The sequence below is a fragment of the Triturus cristatus genome, chromosome 9 (assembly GCF_964204655.1).
Source record: "Triturus cristatus chromosome 9, aTriCri1.1, whole genome shotgun sequence".
NCBI lineage: Eukaryota > Metazoa > Chordata > Amphibia > Caudata > Salamandridae > Triturus > Triturus cristatus.
In genome coordinates, this window is record NC_140592.1 from 735,777,910 (window position 1) to 735,805,905 (window position 27,996).

Sequence of the window (27,996 nt, forward strand, 5' to 3'; positions counted from 1 at the left end):
CCCTACCACTCCTCCTGACCGGGAATCTAAGTGAGTGGAAACATTCAGTAAGTGTATCCTTTCCTCCACCAGCCTGGACCTGCAATCTGCCTACACCAGTCGCTTGTTAGGGCGCAACTCCCACGCCCTTTGGGATTTGGTGGCTCAAGTCCTCCTTGGTGTGCCCGACAACCTTCGTCCTACCCTGCATCAAACAATACAGGATGGTCTTGTTGTGCTCAAGTTCACAATTCATTGTGGCTTGGACACCAATGATTCCATCAGGTGATCCATTGGCATGAGTTTTGTCATTTGCCGCCATGAGTGGCTGTGATCAACTGAGTTCTCTGCAATGTCCAGTCCTCCCTGATGGACATGTCCTTTGATGGGAAGTGCCTGTTTGGGGACAAGGCTGATTCTGCTCTCAAATGATATGATTTAAAGAGAGCAGGGATACCACTTGCTGTCTGGGCCTAGACCCCCCTCTGCCAACAACACAAGGTCCTAAACTCCTTTCCCTGTTTTGGACAAGGCACCCCTTAATTGCCAGCCAGTCCAGCCCCCTATGTGGACCCAGCAGTTCCGCGGTCATGGCTACAGTCAACGTAGCACCCAATCTGCCACCACCCCACCTCCTGCAGCCCCACCTGCCAAACCTGTTTAGCTTGCCCTTGAAGGAGCAAAGCCATCCAATTGGAGGCAGAATCCAGTGATTCCTTACGGGTTGGCAGGGGATCATTTCCAGCATGTGGGTCCTGCAGATAGTTCGCACAGCTTATGCTTTACAATTCCTTTTTTGCCTGACACACCTTCTACCGTCTCCCCAAAGACTGATGGAGGACCATCTCTTCATTTTGCTGCAGGAAGTGCAAGCCTTTGGGCCAAAGGGGCTGTTGAGAGGGTGCTGGCCACAAAAGAAGGGTGTGGTTATTATTGCCTCTAAATTCTGGTTCCCAAGAAGGACAGAGGTCTTTGGCCTATATTAGACCTGCACCCTCTCAAAGCCTTTCTCCGAAAGGTGAAATTCCAGATTCTCGCCCTGGCTGAGGTTCTGTCGGTCCTCGACCCTGGAGCCTGGATGGTGGCAGTGAGCATACAGGGTGCCTGTTTTCATATTCCCGCCCTGCTGCCCCACAAGCACTACCAGCAGTTCGTTGTGGGACAGGTGCATTTCCAGTTTTCTGTACTCCCGGTGTGGGGTGGGGTGCCAATCTTCGCCTACCTTGACGACTGACTGTTGAAAGCAGGCTTGCCTCAGGCAGTTGTCAACCACATCCAAACTACGGCGAACCTCCTATCATTGTAGGGATTCACTATTGAGGTGCTGAAGTCACACCTGATTCCTTCTCAGATGCTCCCCTTCATCTGAGCCATTCTTGTCATGGTTCGGTTTTGTGCCTTTCCCCTGGGAAACAGAGTCCATGACATTAGTTCACATCTACCGCATTGCCCTTATCAACTGCATATCGACCGTATATTCAACTTTATTTGTTCAAATTGTTGGATTGCCTTGTGAATATGATGATTTATTTTATTCTATTTCTATTTTTGAATATACATTTTCTATTTATTACTTCCTGCTAATATCTATTGTCATTGTATATTCTCTCTAATTAAAGGAACTGAAACGAATTCAAGAAAAATATAAAAAAAATGAGAGTTGAAAATAAATAACATCATATATTTCTTATATAACAATTGTGTATTCTTGATCTATGTGTACAGCAGAGTTAGTGGTTGTCTCTATTTGCACACCTAGAATATTTTGGCGTATTTTATTGAAGCTTGCTATAATCTCTTTACCCATTGTGTCTTGTCCCTGCGTATGGCAAGTTTATTGGTTATGTAGGGGTCCCCTTTTTTTCAAAAGTGGAGGTTGAGCAGTGACAGCTGAACACCTTTGACCTTCCTCTAGAGGTGCCTGATGTCATCTTGGCAGTCATATTTAATAAAAAAAAACTGTACACGTCTGTCAGAACAAATTTGTGGCTTGGCATGGCACACACCAGATTGACCTCCTCTAGGCTAAGTTATCTTATGTTTGTTTTTTCTCTGGCCTGGCAAGGCTTTGCCCTGGGCATAGTTAAGAGTTATCTTTCGGTCTTCTTATGGTTACCAGTCCAGCCCTCACTGTTTAAGTCACTGGTTGTGATGTGATTTCTGAAAGGGATTCAATGTATATTTCCCCCTTCTTCGTCCTGACTTTATCTAATGTGCACTCCGTTTGAGCTGCTTCACCGCTGTCCCTTAAGGCTCTTTACCATTAAGACTGTGTTCCTAATCGCCATCACCTCTGCACTGTGCGTGAGTGAGCTCCGCACTCTTTGTGTCAAGCCACCATACACTACCTTCTTCCCAGACAAAACTTGTTGTGCGAACTCCGGTATTCTTCCCGCTGAAAATTGTGACACCATTCCATGTCAGTCAAACCATCATCAAACTGGCATTCTGTGCTCCGCCTCACCCCTCTAAGGAGGAGGAGAGACTCCATCGCTTGGACCCCAAGAGAGCGCTGAGCCTCTACATAGATTGTACCAAAGAACACTGGGTGGATGATCACCTCTTTGTGGGGTATGTAAAGGCAATGCAGTGCAGAAGAGAACAATCTCCCATTGGATTGTGCTCTACATAAAGATCTGCTATATATTGCCCAAAAGAAGCCTCCAGAAGGACATCATGCTCATTCTACCAGGGCCAAAGCTGGTATCACTGTGTTAGCACGCAGAGTCCCTGCTCTAGACATTTGACAGGCAGTTATGTGGGCGTCCCTCCATATGTTCACAAATCACTATTGTCTGGACAGTCATGTCCGAAGAGAAAGGCATTTTGCCCGCTCCGTCCGGTGGGACTTTCTGGTTTGAGTCCACTCACAAACCCATTTCCACATAGGCACTGCTTTGGTATCTATTCAAAAGGTGAAAAATCTGTGGCAAGAAATCTCTATCAGAAGAACAAGTTACTCACCTTCGGTACACTTTTCTAGTTGAGAATCTATTTAGCCCTAGATTCCTTATCGATCTTACCATCCTCGCCGTTCTGTGATTGGACTCTGCTCATTATTTAGATATTAAGTCCAGGAATCTGCACACTACCAGTTTTCTTTTGTAACTCTGCACAGGGCTTGACTGGCCGTAGCGGGCACTGGACGCTTTACCGGTGGGCGGGAAGGGTGGGGGCCGGTTTTGGACCAGTGGGGGCGTTTTTGGTACAGGGGGCCGGTTTTGCAGCAGTGCTGCAATATCGGCCCCTTCAGCAAAAGCAGCAGTAGTGTTTCCCATCAGCACCTCCCCCAACTCCCCTCCGTCCACCGCCGGTCAGACTTCATTGCCAGGGTTGGTTTGCGTTCCCAGTCCGGCACTGGCTCTGCATCTGGTGGCGCGGACAGTCCCGAAAGCACCTGACGTCAGCGCGCAGTAGTAGCATCTATATTGGCCCCGCATGTCATTTCCAGAGGGGAACGGTGTCCATGTGGAGCCGCAAAGTACCACCTTTTGGCATGTGGAGGCACTGCTGAAAAGTTTCTGGATATAGTCTGACGCCTGGAGAGCATTCAAAATGTAAGGAATCTGCCTCTAGATGGAATATCTACCAGTAAGAGTGTTACCAAAGGTAAGTAACTTGTTCATCTTGGTTTTACAGTGCTTAATTTGAGCCAGTGGTTTCTGGTGCTCAGCACCAGCAAATAATTGTCAGCTCCGGCTCTTATGACAGTCTGTCTGCACATGGTGGCACTGTCAGTCGAATTTAGAGATAAGGACAACATCTATTTATTAATTCAATACACAATACAACATGACTAATACCTACCACCCAGATCTTTTTTTAATGGGAGACATCCATTACAACGCGGGCATTGCATCGCATGCCTTTAGATCGCAGTCATTACAACGCAAGTCGTTACAACGACTTGCCCTGGATGGCGCTCTAACCTAAGGAATAGTATGATTTACTATTCCAACACCTTCCCTACTGTACGTAGACTGGAGTTGGAATAGTGAATCATACTATTCCTAAGTTCAGCGCCCTCCAGCGCAAGTCGTTGTAACGACTTGCATTGTGAAAACCGCGATGTGACATACCGCGTTGTAATGGAACGCGTTGTATCGTCATATATTCTTTTTTGATAGCTTTGGGGCCTGGACCTGTCACACTTTAAAGAGTGTGATGATTAGTAGTGTGTTGATGCTGTTATTGGCCGCTCTGGCAGAGCCAACGGGGGGTGCAAGCTACAGTGGCCTCCTGACGAGGGCCCTGGCACTTATTTTTCAAGCACTGTAGTTTTATGTATGTTAGTACTCCTTCAACTGGTGTGTGTGGTTGGACTTCACAGATTAAAGGAATTGTACAAGGAAGAGGGGTCGCTGCGAAGGAAGAGGCAATTTCTAGATTACTTGGGGTAATCTCCATTACTCTTTCTCCGTTTCTTCCTCATATAATTCATTTTCAGCCTCTAATAAGGTTTGAAGGACAACAGTAAACTTGTTAGAGACAGGACGTCTTCTGGGAGAGAGTCCTTAACGAGGTTCTGCCTGGCAACTGTACACAATGAGAGGAATAGTCAAAGAAAGTGTTGTAATGGATGAATGGTCCGTATTCAAGATGGTATGTTCATGTAGTTTATTAGGTAATAAATAAATGAAGTAAGGTACAATGAACGAACCCCAACAGGAGCAGCCTGCTTGCTGCTCAGCCCTACTCTCAACTGACATTTATGCACGCATACAACATTCTATGACATCATACACTCATACTAACATTCTACACCATACACTGGCTGAGCAGCAAGCTGGAAGCAAATACCACAGAAAGACGACTAATACAAAGAAATAAAAAAAAGGAAAAGCAGAGGGACTGTTTATGGAGCGTGGCTTGATTGAAAAAGAGCTATGGAGATCACCGCAGGTAACCTTGACTTGAAGTTGCTTATTTGCTGCCCTCCGTGATGAATCGCTGGAGCTCCAAAGCTGAGGGTGACAGTGGATCAAATCAACCACCATGATTGTGGTGAGCTTGCCTTCATGCTTATGAGTGCTTTCAGCCGGGAGTCATTTACAGGCCCTTGATTAGGCAATTGATGTATACAACAAGCTGGGATGTGTACAAGAAGTGGGAATGGCTTTACAGGTTGCACTCGCATTTCCAAATAAAACTGTCAGCATGAGAGGAGCAGGAAAAAAAAATTCTTAGCCGCTGTAGAGATCTCCAATACAATTAGAAGAATGTCCGCTACCCTTTTACTGCATATATTGCGATTTTTTCAAGTTTGAGATTCAATGTCATGGTACCAAAACTTTAGAGGAGTCTCCTCTACTGGCAGAGTAATTAGTCCGTTCTCACTTGTTCCAGATACTGCTGAAGAAGATGGCCACTGGATCCTCCAGTGACGTCAGCAGCAGTACCAAGCCAGGCAAAGCCACGCGAGCCCCGAGAGAGGAAACTTTCATGCCAACCTTCATGGAACCACCATTCCCTGTGAAGAAGAGGGGGACAACTCTGCTTCTCACGTTAGGTGGGTGACCTGATTTCCTTCCACTAGCAAGTCTCTACAACTTTTCACTCCATTACTCAAAGTCCTCAGCTCAGGACAGTTGAAGGGGATTGAAAGCAGCTAAAGTGCAAGCAATGCCAGACAAACACACAGGTCACACCTGGCACCAGTCAATTGTTAAAGGGAGGCACTGGCCCGCAAGAGCAGGCACAGAGGCAAGATGTGCATGAATAATTCAGTGACATGCAGATGTACACGATCTAGCAACGCACGGCAATATTATTGATACCTCGTCGCCATCTTGCACGTCATTGTTATTTTTAAAATAGAATTTCCATGAAACTTAGACCTGCATCACAGAAGACATTGCTAATATAGCCGATGGCACTAGATCTATTTTCCCCTCTGTCTCCCGAGGTGTTGATGCCAGACATGCATAGCAGGGCACAGCGGTCTCTGCCTCCATCTTCACATAAACAAGGTCTCATAATATTCTTTGGGTAGATAGTACTTAGGCCAAAGCCATTTGTTTCTTTGGAAAATAACCACAACTCTCTAAGCTTAGGTAATATATTTATATATTATTTGATACTATCCCTCCTAGAAAATCAGCTGAGGGGTAGCAGCACTTTTTGGATTTTTATTACCTTGTCAGGAAACTACAAAAGATAATGGGGCCTATTTGCAAGGCCTTTGCGCCACTTTTGTGTCATTTTTAACATGGGAAAAGTGACGCAGGGGCTTGTAAATCTGCCCCAATGTGTTTTGCAGCGATTTTTTTATAGAGCTGACGATTCTGTCTTCCCTCAAATAGAAAACTGTTAGCAGAACAGTCAGACCAAGATATGTATTCCCTTGTGTCACTGGATTTATGGACATCAGACATGCGCAGGCTTCACATGGGTTTTTATCTGTACTTACCTGTTTCTTTTGTATTTATTTGCTTGGAATATGCAACATATAAGCATTCTAGTTTCACAGCGCAGGGGAAAGGGATAGAGGGAAACGACTGCGGAGAGGGGTTCAGATAGAGGCAGAACTCCTTCATTGATGATGTCATGTTCTGCGCTTTTGAATGGAAACACAGAACTGAAATCAAAGATAGTGAAGTTATATGTTTTTAGATTGTATCCACCCCAAATAATCCATTGGTGGGTGGCAGCCTCTAGTCGGCCTGATTATCCTGCCATAAAGGTTTAAAGGAGAGTGGTGCTTCTGTTTTTGTTTGAATAATGGTTTTCAAAAGATGTATTTTCTGTTCTCCATCATTCAGATATGGACATGTCAGAGGATATAGTGCACCCGGATGTGATCCCAGGATCAGGGTATGTTCCTAGAGTCACCTAAGTGTAGGGATAGTACCAGTAAATTATAAATGTGCATTAGTGCTGAAACCCCGAGGCACAAAAACAAATTCAGCTGAAAGCCGCATGTTTGACAAAATAGTAAAATGTGGTGCATTCGATATAACAAATGTAAAAAAACCAATTATTGTGCCTATACATATGAAAACATATGTGGGGGTTATTTAGACTTCCGTTGAGTTTAAAGTTGTTTGGAGATGCATCGGTGAGGTGGTCCCCAAGATGGTGGCCAGAAGAATTGGGCACTGCGCGGAATCCCAAACAGGTGGTTACAAATCTGGGAGTCCGCCTGGATCAGCAATTGATGATGAAGGAGCACGCCACAATGACTGTTGGCACATGTTTCCATGTGCTAAGTCTTCTCCGAAGGGTATTCTCCTTCTTACCTTTAACCACTCGAAAAACTCTTATCCAGGCACTGGTGTTAAGCCACCTGGACTACTGCAATGCTTTCCTGATTTCAGCTAATGAAGCCTCTTTCAATAGATTGCAAGTAGTCCAGAACACAGCGGCTCGCTTGGTCTCCAATGCCCCAATGCTTCCCCCCCCGACTGGCCTCCCGCCCTCTTCTGCAACAACTGCATTGGCTTCCAGTGCGGAAGTGGATCAGATTTAAGATCTGTTGCATTGTCCACAAATCTTTGAATGGCAAAGGTCCTACTTATCTAGCAGACAAACTCACCAAGGGGCATATTTACAAGGGCATTATCGCCGCTTTAGCGGCAATAATTTCATAGCCCTATTAACAAGGCGGCGCTAACATGCATTAGCGCATGTTAAAAGCCGTTTTGGTATTGCCTCGCTTCGCATCGCTAATGAGATGCAAAGAAGGCGTACCTTTCAGGGAACAACATGAAAAGATTCGCTAACCGCACATCGCGGTATATACAAGCCGGGCCAGTACTTGCGTAGGGAAGAAAAAAGCAGCGCTAACCGCGGATATCGGGGAAAACTAACGTCTACAAATATTTCGACTTAGCCATGTGCATAATGGGAGGTGGATTGTAAGGTTACATCCACCTCTCCTTATTAACAACATGCCCATCAGCGCAGTTGTAATATCGCTGGTTTTCAGGTGATATTGTTGAAAATCGCCGTATATCGGCAGATTTCACATCGCCTGTTTGGAAATCGTTGCAAATACGCCGCTAACACGGCGATGTGAACTGGCGATATACGGCGATATTCAAAATCGCGCTAAGCGCGATTGGCAATGTTCAATGTGAATCATTGATCATTTGCCTCCAAATATCTGCCACTTAGGTCCCTTCGATCAGGGACCAAATATTTACTTCCTACTCCACGCTATAAAAAATCTCGCCTAGTTGGTAAAGCTTTCTTCCACCTAGCCCCTACTTATTGGAACTAACTTCTTATTCACTTGCGACAATGCCCAGATCATTTACAGTTCAAAAGGCTCCTCAAAACTTCATTGTTCTAACCCGATCCTCTTCTGTGGCTTGCTGTAGCAACTCTATAGCGCGGAGATACTCCTTGTGGGGTGATTCAGGCGCTTTATAAATTAATAAATATCAAATATAAATTAATAAAAGTTATCAGCTGGTTTAGCAGACATTTTCTCGTGGAAACAGCTGCTACTTATATTGTTGGAACCTCTTCTGGTGGGAAAGAGAGTAGTGGAGGGTCCACCATGCTATGGCAGACCTGTCATCCCTGATGTTATTTCCGGTAACAGACTGTGAAATCTGCCTTCAAATATTTAAGAAGATTAAAAGGTCTTGAGTAATGGCTCTGTACATAAGGTGGGTTCACAGCAGAACAGTAGACCATTCTGCTCCCCAGAAAAAGGGGTTATAGTTGGAGGAGGTTAACTTTTTTTTTAACTGAGTCACGTTTAAGGTATTTCTAAGTGTCATTTAGCATTTTAAGGTAAGTTTGCAATGGACATTTTTGTTAACGCTGCCATTCATTTTTCTTGCTTTCTTTTTCTCACACCATCATGGGGCATATCTACAAGGCGGCGATATAAAATTATCGGCGCTTTTGCGGCCGTTTTCGGCCGAAAAGCGGCAATAATTTTATCGCTAAATTAGCAAGGTCACGCTATTGCGTGAAACCTTGCCTTAGCGCCTGAATTCCTAACGCCCATCTTTGCATCTCTAATGAGATGCAAAGTGGGCGTTCTTCCCAGGATAACGGGAGAAATGTCGCTAAGCGACATTTCTCCTATTATCAAGCCTCACGCAAAGCAGCATAGCGACAAGAAAAGTAGCGATAACCTCTGTTATCGCTACTTTCCTTACGCCTGCTTTGAAACTGACTTAGCCATGATATCCTATGTAAGGTGGATATCATGGCTAAGTATGTGCGGCCCTATCAGCAAGCTATCGCCAAACTTCCTGGGATTATCGCTGGGCTTCCAGCGATAATCTCACATTTGGCAGTTAGCTCTAGGATTTTTATCGCTTTTGAGATAAGTGATGCTAATAGTACGCTATCTCAGCGATAAAAATCCACGCTAGCTGGCGATAATTATCCTAGCACTAAGTGCGCTTAGCGATAATTATCGCCGGCTGTTGCTGATATGCCCCCATGTTTGTTGTTGATGGAGCTTTTTATGCTTTCCACCTCCATCTTAATTGCATGGAATATTGTTTCAGAGGTTTTTTTTAAAGGTGTTTTAAAGGTGTTCTCGGAATTATTGTCATGACTTCGACTTTATTTAATGTTTTTTGAAAAGATGTATTTGGTCTCACTTTCAGCAACCTATTTTGCTCACAGTGTAATATTTTGGGACTGATTTCTGGACTTTAGATGTGGCCAATTGGGGATGAACACCAGAATCCATGCGAGAGGAGGGTCACAGGGCACTACAAATAGATGGGGGCTAGTTAGTGTATGAAATGCCAGTGATATCACATTAAATTATGTTGTACAGGGTTACTTCAGAAAGCTATTATACACCTGACTATAATGGGTGTGGGTAGGTTATTTTCTATATCGTCTAGTATTCTGTAAAGTCACCTAGAGAACATTCTATCTAGTTCCCTACCTGCGAATATGTTGTTATGCATCTCATGACCTGCCTTTTCCTTGTGCTCCATATATGATAGAGTTTAGCGTTGAAACCCGGCATATATGTTTTATTATGCCTTTGTGGATTAAGCGCTCTATGTGGGAATCTGTTTCTAACCAGTAGGTCACGGTTTCAGATCCCTCGTGGTCAACTGAGCTTTTCATCTTCCAAGGGTCAAAGACATTAACATGAAATTAGACTGTGTAATAACAATTGCATACAAAAATGTATATGAAGAGCCACAGATAAAAGCGCTACATAAAAAGTTGTCACAAAATATTGCATTGTTCTCTCCTCAAAGTTTGTTTTCAGTCAAAGCAGGAAATCGCCCCCCTCAATCCAGCAGAGACATTCGTACGTCTTTGAGATCTTGATACATGGACCAAAGAGTAACTGAGGGGGGACCTTTGTCATAGAATTAAGAGCGCCAAGATATTAGGACCACTTTCAGACACATAGATGCACCGGGGGGTTGAAAGGCATGAGGCTCCATTGAAAGTGTATGGAATAGCCTTGAGCAGACACAGGGCAACAGCCAATGTGATATTATTGGTCATTTCACTTTAAGGAGACCATATCCCTCCTCCCTCTCCACAGGACTAAGGGTGCAGCACCCCCTCTTTCCAAATTAGAGCGATGCATCCACTCTTCACTGGTGCCTGCAGGGTGACCTCTGTTTCTTACAGTTTCCTATGCCTATGTCCGCTCACCATCCTAATCCACCCTAATCGTTCAGATGGTACCTGTCTCGTTGGGGGTGCTGTCTTCCAGCTCGTCAGCAGGAGGGCCCAGGAGGATCTGGCTCAGAGCATCTTGTCTAGAATAAAAGGGCAGGAAGAAAGACCAGCAGATTATTAGGGAGGACAGAATGGGGCTAGGAAGTAAGAAGGGGGCAACAACACAGAGGGCACTTGCCCTGGGCATCGGAGGATCAGAAATCTATTGCACCACTATGGAATACAATACAATACTAGAACACACAAGTGACACTCACCAACGGCGATATAACCACCCGAGTCCTGAAGGTGAGATCTTAATCCTCATTAGTGGACTAGGTCCCCCTCAATTACTTAGGGAGAGCAGGCTCCATATTCTGTATCGACTGCTGCAATATTCACTGGAGAACTCTTATACTACTTGGTGCACAGACTCCTACTTGACCCCAGCATTTCCCTCTACCCATTGCCTGAAGAAAACCTTGGCCTCTGCAGAGACGACTTAAACAGGGCCAGACTTGGAACCTCAACCAGCCCTGGCAGATTGCTGCTCGGCCAGCCCTGGGAGCGGGGAGGCAGGGGGTGCTAGCAAGAAGCACCACTCCCGCTTTTGGTACAGGGGGCCGATATTGCAGCACTGCTGCAAAACCGGCCCTCAGTGACAAAACCGGCCCCCACAGGCACAAAACCGGCCCACCGAGGAAGTGCCCAGTGCCCGCTACGGCCAGTCCGGCTGTGGATTTTAGGCAAGGGCAAAGTGGGCTCTGGCCCAAGGATCCAGACTTTCAGGGAGCACCCCTGATAGAGCCAGCTATGTTCTGCAGAGAGTCTTGCCCAGATGACCTTGAATAATTCTTAAACAGATTGTTTTAAACACCGTTTTCCTTTAATTTATTTTAATGTGGGTGATGTGTGAGTCTATTACATATATTTTGCAGAGAAATGTTTTGTTTATGTTCCATGCAACATCCATAAAAAAAAGTTATTTTAGATCAAAACAGGACCTCACATATGGGAAATGGGTAGGTGTCACAGAGCTTATTTGCAGTAATATTAGTGAGCTTCTGCTGTGTTACAATATTGAAAACACACATCACTATCCCTGAATATTAGATGTAAACACATTTAGAATTTGGACGTGTGTGTTTGTGCACTGTTAGAGACCTAGTCAAAGAGGGCATGAAAGAGCTGAAATTGTATCATAAACTCAATTTAAGCTGTTCTGAACAGGAGCCCCCAAAATATGTTTGGCCCAGGGCCCCCAAAATCCTTAAGATGCCCCTGTGCCTCTGTACCACTACCTGCAGATCCTCTGCACCACTACCTTGAGGTGTTTTGCACGACTCCCTTACAGGTCCAGCACCACTCTCTGAAGACTGTTTGTACCCCTTCATGAAGGGCATTTGCATCCCACACATTACGGCTGATTCACATCTTCCTCCATAGACTTATACGCAACATCCCACCTAGACTCCCATTCTCCTCCCAGCACATACTAGCACTACTCTTTGCAGACCCATATTCACTACCTGTGCTGCTTCATACAAATGCTCATGCGCCACACCTCTGCCATTACCTTGACGTGTCACAGTTTTGTCCACACCAGTTCTTCCTCAGCCCCTCTATAAGCAGGTGCCGAAATTTGGGCTCCACGCACCACAAGGAGCCTTTGCCCTCAATCTGTGAATACAAGGAGAAGAGAAATAACTTAGGATAGTTTACCTGAATGCTTGCATCATAGTGGATGTCAATTGCGGGCCAGAGTTGGAGTGACATTGTCATCTAGGAATCTACGTGTGTAGACTACCTTGTTCAATGTTGGAGTGATGGACACCTACAGGGGGAGGCGGGGCCAAGTCTAGGAAGGAAGTCTGCGCAGGGTGGTGTGTGAGTGACCTGCTCTAGCAAAGGATCTCATGCTAGGAATGTAGATTGCCCCGCTCAGGGCTGGGTTGAGGTACATCTAGTAAAGGACCTCAGGCAAACTAGTAGAGAGCAACCTGCGCGTGTCTCAAGCTAAGGAGGTAAACTGCATATGTCAGGACATGTGTGACTGAGCCTAGCAGAGGTCTCAGGCTAGTGAAGCAGACATTCTGTATTAGGATGGGAGAGTCAGAATCAACAGTGTTGTGGCCCACAACTTTGCCAAAATGGCTTCAGTTTTGGCAGTATTTTGGGAGATGAAGGCATGAAATTAATAGGCAAGCATTGGAAGACATTCCACGTGTTTGAAAGTCTGAATACTTTTGTCTTTGGTTTAGCAGTAGATGGCTTCCATGACAAAGAATGGGTAGTGGGTGGTTAGATGATTTACCAAGCAGAATTTACCTCAGTAGGGAGAGCAAAATCAATGATGGATCAGCAAATGCGATCCGTAAAAAGTCTGAATCAGGCACACTGAGTGGGAACATGTACCCAGGAATAGCCTCAAAGAAAACAACTGAAAATATGCGTAGGAAAGTGCCCTTTTTGACACGGTCACCCCACACTTTTTACCTGGTACTGGATATGATTTCGACTGGAGGTGCACTGAGTTCCTGCTGAGCAGGTCCCCAGTGCCAGATCTCTTTCCTAAAACTGTGCAATTGTTTTCCCAAATTGGCAATACCTTTAGTTCAGTGGCGGCCAACACAGATAATTACCGGCAGGGCGGGTGGAGGGGGCAGAGGGTTGGGGGGGTGGGGATGGGGGTGGGGGTAGAGAAGGCCGGTAAGAAACGCACGGCGGGTGGTTTAATAATGAAAAAAAAACACTTACCTGGTGCTGCCGGCTGCCTCTTGCTCCTCGGCTGCCAGCTCCTGGTCCCAGCAGTCTCTGGGACTGCATCATGGTCTCCCCATCCAATCCCCACGTTGCTCTCAAGCATGAGAATAGCATGGCGATTGGCCTAAGCAGGTTGAATTAATGCTCGCTTAGCCACAGGAAGTCTGTGCTGTTTCTCCAACATAGCCGTGCAATACAGCTTGGTTGGAAAAACCTAAGTGCCCTTGTCAGGATGGCTGGTGAAACTGACATGCGCACTTAAAAGTGCACATCTACCCCTCCTCCTCCCCCCTTCCCCCTCACCTCTCCCATAACCCGGCCCGCCACTCCCAGCACACACTAGCTCAGCCAGCAGCTGAAAAATAAAACAATAGTAAAGTATTGTTTTATTTTTCAGCTGCTGGCTCTGAGCCAGTGGGGCGACGCTCCTCTGCTATTGCGAAGGAGCCACCGCTGCTTTAGTTCCCTCTGTAAGTCCCTAGTAAATGGTACCCCTAGTACCTGGGGCCTGAGGCACTAAAGAGGATCCCCAAGGGCTGCAGCACTAATTGTGCCACCCTAAAGGACCCCTCACCAAGCTCATGCAAACTGCCACTGCAGGCTACGTGTCCTGGTGCAGACTAAAGTGAAAACATGACATTACACACATCCATATGTGCCATGTCTCCTAACACTAAATGTACTATTTGTAAGTCATCCCTACAGCATGCCTTACAGCACTATGGCAGGGTGCCTTATATTACATGCAAGGGCATATCTGCATGAGCAGATATGCCCCGTGCTGGTCAGTTTCATTACTGCCAGTACGAGTAAAGAGGGAAGCCATTTTTTAAACATGTACTGGACACTGGTGCAAACGAGTTCCCCAGATACATGATGGCGGGAGAGGGGTGTTTGGTATCAAAGGTCTCGTATTAATACACCCAAACTGATGCCAGGGTCTGAATTAGTAATCCATACACACAGAGGGCCCCTTAGAGGTGCCCCCTGAAAACCTACCAGCCCTTGGTACTGATGACTGGCTTTCATCAGTCTGCTACCAGAGATGAGTGTCTGACCCCCAAGGGTGAGGGCCTCTGCTCACCGGAGGTCATAAACCGAGCCTGCTTGGAAGAGGGTGCTTTCACCTACTCCCACAGGATGACCTGCAGATTAACATTCCAAGGCAGGAGAGCTTCAAAGCGCTTACCACCTTTGGTATGTGAATATGATATCTCTCCTAGGAGTAGAAGCCAGCCCCACATGTCCAGAACCATTTTGGCACCTGGACTGGTGGGAAAATGATCTCGTCCGATAAGCGTGCCCACCCCCAGACTGGTACCAACCCGAAGGGGGCCTAACTTGAAGTGGGCACAGCTTTTCAAAGGTAGGCATATTGGTGATGGCAAAATCAGGCAGGGGGCGTAGTGACCTCAAGGGTAGGTAGCCCATTGACTAATATCCTACACTCCCCTGGAATCCATAAATTCAGTTTTTAGGGGAACCCTGGCACAAGAGAATCATATCCTGATGACCTATGCAGAAGAAGGACACTGAAGAGCCGCAAAAAGCAAAGACTAAGGAAGAGCAATTGACTTGGCCCCAGCCCTACTGGCCTTTCAGCTGTTTCCCCATCAAATTGCGCCAAAATTGTCTTGTCTTGCAAGCTTTCATGCCACCAAAGTCATGGGAGGACTGCCTGCCTTCAATAAAGACTCAAGGATTCCCATAGAGCAGTGGTGCTGCTCTCCAGCATCCAGCAGGCATCCCAGAAAAGACTGAGATACTCCAGAACTGCAATAGTCCAATGCTGCAAAGCACCGCTGCAGCCGCACTTTCTAGTCTGAGCTGATGTGGGCCAATGGTGTCAGCGTGGTCCCCAAGCCCTCAAGAGACAGAGTCCACTTTGGTTTTGCCATTGTGAACTCTTCAACACCGCCTGCAGCCTCTGTTTGCAGGCCCCCTCTACCGTGCGTCCCCCCGGCGATGAAAATCTGACACCTGAAGACACCGCTGCACCCATTGCCCCTGGCCTGTGGAGAAGAGGACCAAAGGTGTCCCCACATCCCAAGCATTGTGAGACCTGAACCCCTCCCCTTGTGGTTCAGACCAACTGGTTTCCGAGTCCAAGCCTGCAGCCTCTTTTCGATTGGACCGATCCCCAAAGTGTAACATTGGGCACCCGACGCTGGAAAGCACTTTTGCACCCACCCACCCCAGTGCCGCCTGAGGTGACCTATGGGTATTGTCTTGGACCTTGCCCCATACATACCTTAAGTCCAAGAGATTGGTCCCTTAAGTTGCTGTGAAGTGCCCGAATGTAGTACATGTTCTTCTCCATAGGATAACATTGGAACCAGACGCTGAAAAGCACCTCTGTACCCTGCTGCCCCAGTGTCACCTAAATTTACCTGTTGGCGCTGCCTTCAACTTTGCCCAATACTCACCTTAAGTCCAGGAGATTGGACTCGTAAGTCGCTGTACTGTACCTGAATGCCATACTTGTTTTTCTTCCCATTGGATAACATTGCAGCTTCTGAAAGATGTACTGTTGACTTTTTAAATGCAAAAGTATTTCTCTTGTAAAAAAAGGTACTTACCTGATCGTATTGATCTGGTGCCTAAACATATATAAACATACGTGTTATTTTTTATGAATTGATGTTAATCTCCTTATTGTCAGGTGCATCATTTATTGACTATGGTGTGTATTTGCAGAAGGAATACCTTGACTCTTTGGACGGTATATCTCTTTTTGGTATACCATATAACGAGCCAGCTTCCTACAATATGCCGCTTTGAGAATACTTCAGATGCTTTTAATCAGGAAGTCATCAATCAAACACAATGTAGTCTACAGAAATCTCTTTTAGAAGTTTAAAAGCACTAGTTGCACGTCTGTCTTTGTCTGGCACCTTCTCTGTGAGAAATTATAGAAAAACATTATTTGTGTGAACGCACTAAAAAAATAAACCAAAGAACTCAGAATGATACCAAACAATCACCTTTGCAGAAAAATAATGAAATTGAAGGTGTATCTAAAGAAGAACCCGTTGTGATGTTACCTACCCTGAGATTGGTAGTTCCATTATCTTGTGTGGCCACTGAGCTGTTCTTGCTGGGAGTTTCACATTAGTGTTTTCCAAGTGACCCCAATCACCAGAGCAGATCATGGTCCATGTGAACAGGGAAACTAGTATCAAGGAGTTATGGTCCACAGTTTCTGCAAGGCAACGCCTTTGCCGTATCTTGTTTTCGCCAATGGCCACATCATTTCTTTCCTTCTGTTGATGTTTCATGCTAAGAGGCACAATGGGTTAGTGTACCATCCTCATCAACTTAGGTGAGGGTGGCCTCTGTCTTGTGGATTGAGCAATCCATTAATTGTGTGCACGAACTCTGGGCAAATACTTCAGAAGACAGGGGAAGGAGATGGCAGCATCTCCCCCCTTTCTCGGGCCGTGTCTGTCCCATCATGGCTGACTCCCAGGCTTCTGTCTGGAACGTTCTCAGTGGATTTTTGCTCTTCAATGAGGTAAGTATTCCTAAAATAGCATAATCTTGGCCAAACGTGTTGAACTAACTAGCAATCCCAAGAAAAAAACATTGTGGTGCCCATACAGGGCATCCAAAATAGCCACCTGCATGGCTGCAATGGACTTGACTTGCTTAAAGTATTCTGCTTGTAAGAGGACTATCTGGTATCAAACACTCCAATACCAAGTGCTTTGCCCAGGAGCTGTAAAGAGTAAGAGTGAGTTTTCAGATCTAGGTGCCATTAAAGTCATTTTGCACAGTCACCTGGGGCCACTGAAAGTGAGTGGCTCCCAAGCCTTGAGATCCGGGACACTTTCCGGTACTCTGTCGCATGTATCATAGTAAACATAAAGTTGGTAGTCTTAGGCATGTAACATGCTACATCCCTATGTGTATGCAAAGGTTTTATCCTGAGAGACAAGTGAGCCAGCTTTAAAATGCCTGATTTACCATGGGGCAGGTAGTAGTAATGGCGAGGATGCTGATCTCCACTCTCTGTGTCCTGCCCATCATTTTCCTACCTGCATTTAAGAGCTCTCAAGATGGTGGACGAATGCCAATCTCAGGGTGCAAGGTGGTCCGAATTTAGTAATCAGGCTAAACATGAATGCAGAACCCGTCACCAGTGTGCTGCGTGTACCAGACACAACACTAGATACTACACTCAGTAAGCAAATGGAAGCCAGTACAGTGAATACAATATTGGTTGAATGTGCTGACTTGGCTTGATTTGGAGAGACAGTCTAGCTGCTCTGTTTTGAAGAATATGAAGAATAGTAGCGCGGAGTCCCTGTCGCATGGCAGCGAGTGATCTCAGCTAAGGGGGTGCATGTATAAATTAAAATGTAGAGAGGCATAACCAAGGCACTCCACAATGAAATAGGTGAGAAAATAAATGAACCTAATTAAACCTTTATCAATCTCCCAGCAAGGAAGTGATATCCCTGCTGTCTGTGACATTGAAGCCAAATCGACCTTGCGCATTCCTTTGAAATTTTACAATGGGTTTTATCCAGTGGTACAGAAAACCCCACTAACATCAGAAAAACTTTCTTGTGCTTATAAATGTCCCAAAGAAGCTGTTACCTTCTTCTAAGATGACCTGTTCTGTACCGTGAGCTGAGCAGAATCAGGATTGTGCCTTTCGCAGAAGATTATTTTGTTCAATGATGATAACACTCCAATGGCGTTCTCCTACGTGTAGACGTCTCTAGGCGCTAGTGCCTTTATCACTTGTAACCGACGAGGTGGAGTTTATGAAAAGAGCTGTTCTTTGAAATCGCTTTTAAAGTGAGGTGGAGAAGGCTTCTGCCTTGGAGCTTCAGGGATGCAGTTACATTTAGGTTAAGCCAGAATGCAGACGTTCCTACCAGTCGCAGTATGAAGATGATATGGCTTGGGTTAAAATAAGAATTTATTGCATGACGTTAGAGCTCTCGTCATAGGTGGATACGACATCTTATCTACCAGGTAAGGGAGAGCCAGATTGAGATCATGTTAGAAGAATAGGAGTGGACCTTTAAATATGGTGGACGAATGCCAATCACAGGGTGCAAGGTGGTCCGTATTTAGTAATCAGGCTCTACATGAATGCAGAACTCTAAACCAGTATGCCGCTTGTACCTGACACAACCCTAGATACTACACTCAATAAGCAAATGGAAGCCAGTAGAGTGAACACTGTTTATTGCATGATGTTAGAGTCTTGTCATAGGTGGATATGACATCTTGTCTATCAGGTAAGGTAGAGCCAGAGTGAGATCACTTTAGAAGATTAGGGGTGGACCTTTAAACATGGGCCAATCCTCGACCTTAAACCAATGGCGATTTCGCCTGACGCTCTCTTCTGCTCAGCCCGCTGTAGGTCCCGCAGTGTGTTCCAGCTCCATAATTGTGTCCTCACCACTCTTTCCAATGCTGTAGCACAGAATCGAGGCTTTCGGATAGTTTTACAGCTGCTTGGCTTAGCTATTTTTAATCTGAGATATTTTTAACAGTCGCATAACACCTACTTCTTAAAGATATCTGGGTCAAGGCCCTCAGGAGAAACCTGTTTGCTTTTTTGGGCGTTCTGCGACAGGAAGTGTGTCAAGCTAAGTAGATAAATTGCAGGATTCTATCAGCGAATCAGAATAGACCTGGATCCTTTATAATCTTAAAAACTGTTGGAAAGTAGTTGCCAGAAAACTATGTGGTGCCAGTGCGAAGAATACTGTATTACAGTGTTCCCAAGCCGTGTTGTGTCTTGGTCTGTTTTATGAATAAACAATTTCCCCTTTTTGCCACAGATACAATGTAATTTCTTTTTCTTGAAACCATTTGTGTGCAGTGATTTGTACTTTTATATTGCCCGTCAAGATGTGTGGTTTCATCTCTTGCTGCTAAGGTTTGTTTTACTTTCTTGTCAAGTTCTTTTCTTTTGCTCGTTTAATCTCATGTTTTCCAGGACGTTTGTGCAAATATCACAAAACCACTGATGTAAAAAATAGCAATTCTTTCGACACAGCAACGAATTTATTTTCTTTTTTCCTCACCATATTTTGTTTTTTGCTATGGAGGAGAACCCTATAAACACTTCCTTTCCCATCCCTGCTATTTACCTTTCTTTGTTCTTTTTTATTTTACACCTGAGATGGTGTGCTGTCACAGCACTGTGTACCCTTTCCACATTGTGATAAATATATTGTATTGCCTGAGTTTATCCCCTTCTTCCAGAAGAGTTCAGCAAAAGAAACACAATTGTTTCCCCCACGCTGAAATATGCCACTGTGTTTTGTGAAAGAGTCTAAAAATCAAAGAGATTATAACTTATTTTTTATGATTTTATTTTTGTTGCCTTACAATTTTTAGGTCTTGGCGTGGAATAGCGTTACGTTTTTTACCAGCCTCTTGTAATAAAAAAAAAAAAGAAAAATAGGAAATAAATACATGTATGCATACATACAGGTGCTTTGGGTCAGCTCTCTTCATTCATTGGTCTGTTCGTCTGTCATTCACAGACTGTTTTCAACCATGACATCATACAGCATGGGGCAGAGGTCAGTCCGCTTCGAACATTTGCTCTCCCGCCCTGAATGACGGCCATTTTTTCCCTAATTAATTTAAAGAATAAAAGAAGTACAGTGCTGATGAGCCAATGCCTTTTTTATTTATTTTTTTACAATTTTTTGCCTTTTTTAAGTTATCCTTGTGTGTTTACCCTAAGTGCTCAGGCCAAAGTAAATCAAATCTAGTAGTACCTTTTCTTTGTGCCAATAAGAATCATATTTTCCTGTTTTTTCTTTTAGCGTGGCTCATGCTTGAAATAAAAAATAAAAAACCTTGCTTAAGTCAAAGCTATTGGCTTTGCCAATGCCTGTTTTTCTTGTGTGCTGAATTCCCTGATTTCTTCCATAGCCTTCCGAGATTTCAACTCACTTTTGTTTATTTCTGAGGAAACACACCTGTTCCCGTAGGCTTTTGAGAAGCAACATAGCAAATATTAGGGGGTTCCGGGTAAAAGCTGCCCATCTCCTTTGGCAACCAAGAAGATCAGTTGTATTAGATAGAACTGCTCACATCCATTTCTTTTAGGAACAAGCTCTACTGGACATGACCAGGAAGGGCAAGGGGGAAAAAACGCACCCAGCTGCAGTATCTTCTGGATTTCAAACTGTGCTGTTGCATTGGCAGAATTAGGGCACTCAAAGAAGCAAGACTTGAGTGGGTGGTACAGAATTATCCACACCTTCTAAAAAACTCAGGCAATGCTACACGGCCATACTAGTGACAAGGCGGATCTATACAAATCTCTATAACATACCATATTCATGTAAACTTCCCGTAACCGTACTAAACAACGAGCCAAGAACATCTTGCTCTAGGTCACTTTGTTGAAAAGGGGACAAGCCTTCAGGATTTTCAATGTCGCCACCTATGGGGAAACCCTGGCATCTTTGAGAAAGCTGTGACAACATGAGGTCTTCCTCCATGTATGTCTGCTCCCCTGATCTACATGGAATCAAGGCCTCTCATGGTAGGATTTCAACATAGTGACATGAAATGCCTGGTAAGCCCAGTGCAGTCTGAGGTTCTCAGCATAGGTTCTTCTATAAGCAATGGTCCGCTTTGTAGATTCCAGTCCACTTAGACTGTATTTTAAGAACAGCTCTTCCTCCTCTATATTAATAAAGGTAGCCCTGGCACTCTGCCCACACCAGATGCATTGTCACCTTCTGGCTGCACAGAGGTGAGCTACAGACAAACGGTTAAGAAGTAACCTTGTACTTAATTACAAGATGTTGGGATACCCCAGGTTGTTTTTTCTCTGGTTGGATGCTGTTCTACCTCAAGCCACTCTGTTCTGTTGGGGTCCCTCATTATAAGATAATACCGGTTGGTGGAAAACGTTCCCTCACTGTCTTTCCCTCTGTTTTCCAAAACAACAGAGCAAGTTGACTAGGCCTATAGTGAATATAATTGTGGCTGACATTTTGGAACTTTTTGTGTAAGCCGAGGCCCTCGGGGTAGCTAATCCATCTGTTTAGGCTCTTTGTATGTGGCTTCGTTTGTCCAGGCTATGTGCTGTCCTTGGTTACACGAAAGGAAAAATGTGCCTCTAAGCTTGTCATGCTTCTTCAAATGGACGCCACTCAGGAAGTTGACAGAAGACAGACCGTGCTTGCTACCAGTTATGGACATTCTAGCTCAGTAAGCGAACATCTATGCCCAAGCCTGAGCAATACAAATTCAAGAGAAGTGTAGACATCCTACCTAATGGCCGCCTCTCTGACCATGCCCAGCTTGACCCTCCTTTCTGCTAAATCCACCTCCTTGTCCCTTGAGCGTCATGTAGAGGTAGGGCAAAGAACAGATCCAGATGGGTTCATTTTGCCTTTGGGTTGTTCTATGTCAGTCTTCATTTACTCCCTGGCACCCAGAGCTCTCTCTGGCTTCTCACACTGTTGGGCGCTGGTCCGGCAAGCTAGATGGATCTGCCGGAGAGGCCCCCCCTGTCTTCAGTGCCACCACAGAACATCTCGCAGTGACGCAGCATTAGAGATTTGACATTCCACTCTGTTTCTTGCGCGTGACATTGAATTCGCCATAAAAGAGGCCGAGGTGTCGCTTGATCCTTGTTGTCTGTTGGTACCATGTTGAGCGCAGGTGAAGGACTACACTTACTCCAAGCCTCGATCTGAAGGAGGAAGTGTTAATACTGATGTAGAGTAGCACCTTACTGGTGGGGGAATGAGTTGAAGAGACTGGGCCTGTTGACGCCCAGACGTGCAGGGACGTCTAAGTAGACTTATGGGAAAAGAAAAGAATATGCCAGGTTCTGTTTTTTAATGTGTATCTATAATTTTGGAGCCAGAAGCGTTTTTCGAGAAGGGTTTGTTGTGACTGGTATGGATGGAAATCAGTTCTGGGAGACTTAGTTGATTTTAGAAAAGTTTTTTCCTCTGGCTTACATTCAGTGGGAGGAAAATGTACACTAAAGGAGTATCATGTTATGTATTCCCTTATCTTACTTTTATCTTGGATGACAGAGTTGTAGGCAAGATGATGGTAGGATAGCCTGTTACAAGTATTACTTCCTGAGGCATTTATATGCTCTACCCTGCCACTGTGATGTGGACCTGCAAAGGATGCTTGCTGGTGTATTCCTTGGGATGCGGGCAGAGTTCAGTTGGCTCACAACGCCCATTGCTCCCCCAATCTTCCCTCATATTCAATGGGCTGGGCTGAGGCTGCTGGTCCTGATACCCCTTCTTTTTCTTAAACCTATCAGTATTTCAAGTCTCATTACCTTTTTACAACTCTGTCATGTCATGTCCCATGCGGTGCTGCGACTAGGTGTCCATGGCTGGGTGTGAAGTCCAACCCCCTGTAAGAATGAGATGTTGATTTGCCAGCAGAAACATGCCACTGATGTTGCCTTCCCAAGAAAGGTAAATTAGAGCATTTATGTAAATTGCAGCGGTGGCCGACGCAGGTAAGCGCGGCGGGGTGGGAAGTGAGGGAAGTCGAGAGACGACGGAATAGGTCAAATTAAATAAATAAATAAAACGTATTCTGTCGACTCACCCCGACCCCACCGGCTTACCGGCACCGGCCTCAACTGGTAAATCGTAGTTGTCATTCCATTTAATATTTTAGTGTTGCAGACCTTTCATGGCATGCAGCACTATTTAAATGCATCTTGAACAAAAACGAATGCTGAATTATGACATTGCAAAAACAACAGTTGATGGACAGAATGCAGAACAATGTCATACATTCACCCCAGTACAAAGATCTGGGCCTAAATCCATCGTTTTTTTGCTCACCATGCCATTCCTGTTCGACCCCATCCATATGCAAATCAGTCTTGACCCTGTGCCTCATGGGAACAGTCCAGCCCGAACTGCCAAGCCAGGTCCTCCCTGGACTGGAACCAATCATCCTAGGACCGGTTTCGGGGTTTCACCCCTCTTCAGCCAGGATAGCTTGATTCCAGTGGTATGGAGAGCACGGGACTCACGTCTGAGCATACCCGTCCCACTCAGGATGACAAATGCAAAAACAACAGTTGATGGACAGAATGCAGAACAATGTCATACATTCACCCCAGTACAAAGATCTGGGCCTAAATCCATCGTTTTTTTGCTCACCATGCCATTCCACTTCGAACCCAGCCATATGCAAATCAGTCTTGACCCTGTGCCTCATGGGAACAGTCCAGCCCGAACTGCCAAGCCAGGTCCTCCCTGGACTGGAACCAAGCATCCTAGGACCGGTTTCGGGGTTTCACCCCTCTTCAGCCAGGATAGCTTGATTCCAGTGGCATGGAGAGCACGGGACTCCCATCTGAGAATACCCGTCCCACTCGGGGTGACAAATGCAAAAACAACAGTTGATGGACAGAATGCAGAACAATGTCATACATTCACCCCAGTACAAAGATCTGGGCCTAAATCCATCGTTTTTTTGCTCACCATGCCATTCCAGTTCGAACCCAGCCATATGCATATCAGTCTTGACCCTGTGCCTGGCATGGTGAGCAATAGAATGATAGATTTAACCCAGATCTCTTGACTGGGGGGAATGTTTTGAATTGTTCTGCATTCCGTCCATCAATTGTGTGTCTTTTGCTTTCTCGCCCTAAGTGCGCCAGGTATGCTCAGATGTGAGTCCTGGGCTCACTGTGCCACTGGAATCAAGCTATCCTGGCTGAAGAGGGGTGAAACCCCGAAACCGGTCCTAGGATGCTTGTTTCCGGTCCAGGGAGAAACTGGCTTAGCAGTTCAGGCTGGACTGTTCCCATGAGGCACAAGGTCGAGACTGATTTGCATATAGCCAGGTCTAAACTGGGGTGGCATGGTGAGCAAAAGAATGATGGATTTAACCCAGATCTCTTGACTGGGGGTGAATGTTTTGCTTTGTTCTGCATTCCGTCCATCAATTGTGTGTCTTTTGCTTTCTCGCCCTAAGTGCGCCAGGTATGCTCAGACGTGAGTCCTTCATACTTGTGACCTGAAGAGATAACTGGATGTTTCAGGAGCAAACATTTAACTTGCTGTTGTGCCAAATATTCTAACTGTCATGACGTATGTATATATATATATATATATATATATATATATATATATATATATATATATATATATATATGTGTATATATAAATATAAAAAAAATATATATATATATAAATATATATATGTGTATATATATATATGTGTGTGTGTGGTGTGTGCCAGTATTATACCTTCTGCATGTATCTATGTGCAATCTGCAGGGCCCGGTTTGAATCCAAGTTCGGGCATCTCAGCCTTTCATCATTACGCAGCTAGTGAACTATGCAGCTCTAACCACCTCATTATGCGTGCCTGTATAATTCTAATACGTGCAGTACCTCCCGTTAATGCCTATATGAAAATTATGAGTTGTGGGGATTATATTACGTCCACTATATACCACGTGTGATAAAATCTGTATCCCCTGGATACATTTCGACAGGTCAAACCTGCCAAATTTTACTGGTCAAAATTTGCAACAAGAATAGTGCGCCATGCAGGTTTTGTTGCAGTAAGCGCCAAGATCTGCATGTTGTGACCCATTTTGCCAGCAAAACTTGGAAAATGTGATCATACTCTCACACAGTAAAAATCTGAGCATCTTGGTATTGGATTGTAGTGTATGAGATAATTATTGTACAGAACATTGCAACATTCGTAATGCGACCCAAAATTGACTAAAATACTAATTGAGAGTTCGGCGGGAGCAGCATTATCTGCCAAAAAACAGGAGACGTCCTGTCTGGCGAACTCACAGCTGGCTTAATGATTTTCTAAATGGGCTATGATTGAGCTAATCAATAAGCCCGATAAAGACCAAACTGTCTTCGAGTTGCATCGACCTTTATTGATGTTAAACATGAAGATTCTCAGTGGAGACGTGGCATGGAGAGCATCGATGGTCGTACAGGACTTAATACACCCAGATCAGTCAGGATTTATACCCTTTCAGAAAGCCACTGTAAACTTAACTTAGATTGGTTCATGTTAGTCATTTCTTAGACCGGGATGAGCAGGAATATGCCGTGGCCGAACTTGACATAGAAAAGCCACTTGATATTATGGCGTGTGAGTTCCCATTTAAAACCATACAGTGAGTCAGATTTAGCCCACATCCTATCAGTCTGATTACACTGATCTACTCAAAATGATGTGCTATTGTAAGCACGAGCCAGGAGACACCTGAGAGCGGCCGCACAAAAAAGGTATGCTTCATGGGTGTCCTCTTACTCCTCTATTATTTGAGCTTGTGGTGGAGCCCAAGGCCAATATGCTTATGTCATACCTGAGGTACGGGGGACTACTAAAAGGAAATCTTATGCATTTGGTGTCCCTCTGTGCAGATGAAACTTTAATATAACTGTGGGACCTTTTGAGGTCTGTGCCCTGTATGTTGAGGCCACCTCATCACCTGGGATATCTACTGCTTCACCTCCTTCACTGTCAACCTCCACGTGAGAACACCCCCTGCTGTAATAGTGACCAACAAGGCCATAAGGCAGTGAAGCAAATTCAACACCCAAATTACAGCAACTTTACAAATGGCATTCCAACAGCGTATCCAGTCTCATTCTTGCTGAGACATTCCTACGATCAAACCATGGACCTATGACAACTTGGCTCAACAAAGACATAAAGAAGATGGAAATAGAAACCACTGTACTCCTATCTTAGTGGAAGAAATGGGACACCCATCATAGCAATACTAACCTTCAACCAGATCATTGGTGTGACCAAATGTCATATGAAGGAACTTCATAGAATTCTCAAGTAATTATGCAACCCAGACTGCACCACATCAAGGAGCTCCCTTATGCTGCCTCCCCCCACCCCATGGAAAAGAAAATCATGGGGCCCCTCTCACAATTTTTCACAATTCATCTATTAAATTGGCAATGTTTAAATATGTCTAGACTTATTTAAACATTGCAGTTATGTTCTGTTACAGTATTAGAAATGTAATCAAATACAGGATTGCCAAACATACTATTCTGGTCATTCAGGCCTTATTAACATGTAAAAGTATCCACTGTGTGATTATTAGAAATGGAAGTGGGGGTTTTGAAGAATATTTGGAGTTCCTTCCCTTTTGATACCTTCTCCCAGCCTGGCTATAAATACCAAAAGATGTTAGTTATGGCCCATTACGGAGCGGTTTACTGGCGCTCATTTTTTCTGCTTAAAACAAGGCACTGTTGGCAGCATAATGCTTCTTTTGGCCAAAGCATGGCACCCCCCCCCCCCAAGGATTACTTGAGGCCACCCTAGGGGAGGCCAGCCCCCCAGTTTGAAGACTCCTGGACTAATGGCATTGTAGATCACCTCATTCGAAAGCAAAGATGCTGGAGCACCGCCTCAGAAACAATACTCCTGCTGTACAGCCCACTCAGTCCGAGATGAAGAAGATAACATCTACCAAGAGACTTTGAACCATGGCCTCTATCAAAAATCTCTCGGAGTCCTTATACAAGGAAATGGTCATTATGTGGCCTAACTGGCTCAACATCAGTTCCTTGTCCTGTTTGACTGTGCAAGGACAGCTTGATTGCTGCCACCACTGTAAGGGCTTCCTTCAGCAACTCTTACAGAGAGAAAGAGAGACCCATAGAGAAAAAGATTCACAGAGAAATTGTGCAACTAAGAAAGAGTGACCACGTGAAAGAAACCCAGCAGTACGTAAAAGTTAAAAACAATCTAAGCTGCTTTGTTACTTATTTGAATATCTCTTTGGTCCCTCAAATAGTTCATCAAAGCAATCAAAGTTGAGGAAGCAAAGGTAGATAAAAAAGAAGAGCAAAGAGTAAGGAAGAACATTTTCAATGGAATGGTCTTCCCAAAGAAACTGAGGCCCACTTTTAGTGAAGTTTTGCTTGGGTGTTCAAGTGAATCAACGCAATGCAAATGATAGTGTCAATGTACCTACCATTTTAAAGGTCTTCATATGCACGGCTAAATTGTGCTGTGCTGTGCAAGCGCAAAAATGTGGGCCTCATTTCTCACCAGACAGAGCAACCGAGCTATGCTGAGCCATCTCATAAGCAGGTATGGGATGAGAGTAAAAGAAATGCAAACCAAAACATAAGAGGACTGAAGGGGCCATTGAGATGAATCAGGGGATGTGAGAAAGTTATAAACGAGCATTCAGTTGATTCGAGGGCAGGCCAGAGAGAGAACATTTAAGGCAGGAGACTGTGTATCCAGAGCTGGAAGGAAGAGGGAGGATTATTGGGGAGTTCAGAAACCTGCTCGGAGGACAGAAACCTTCTCGGAGGGCAGAAATAAACAGGGATAGAAACCACACCTCTAACATTGGCTTAGGGGTTGAGGGAAGAAGAGTGTTTAGTTATCTGGTATGGTAGTACTTTCAACAGTAAGTGCAGGTATTGACTGTCTTGGAATATCTGCTGTGAAGGCTGAAAATTAAAAAAGATGGGCATTTAATTGCCAAGCCTAATAATTGTGCCCACTTCCATGTCTGCTGCAACACAGTAGACTAGGGTATCCCTCACTCTCATGCCCCCTTTGTCTCACATTGATTATTCTCATTTGTCCAAAACCTGTTTAAATCCAATTTCTGCTTTAATCTGAGCAGTCCTG

The 27,996-nt window shown here is 44.9% G+C and overlaps 1 protein-coding gene across 2 annotated transcripts in view; it reads right to left on the reverse strand.

Moving 5' to 3' along the window:
- The window catches only part of LOC146798673 (forkhead box protein N3-like), an 81,763-nt gene that overhangs the window by 24,882 nt on the left and 28,885 nt on the right, over window positions 1–27,996 (reverse strand). For both annotated transcript variants that reach the window (XM_085625974.1, XM_085625975.1), the window contains exons 3-4: window positions 12,161–12,264; window positions 10,612–10,685 (exon numbers count right to left, since the gene is read on the reverse strand). In XM_085625974.1, coding sequence (XP_085482100.1) covers window positions 10,612–10,685; window positions 12,161–12,264 — 178 coding nt within the window. The remainder of the gene's footprint in view (window positions 1–10,611; window positions 10,686–12,160; window positions 12,265–27,996) is intronic.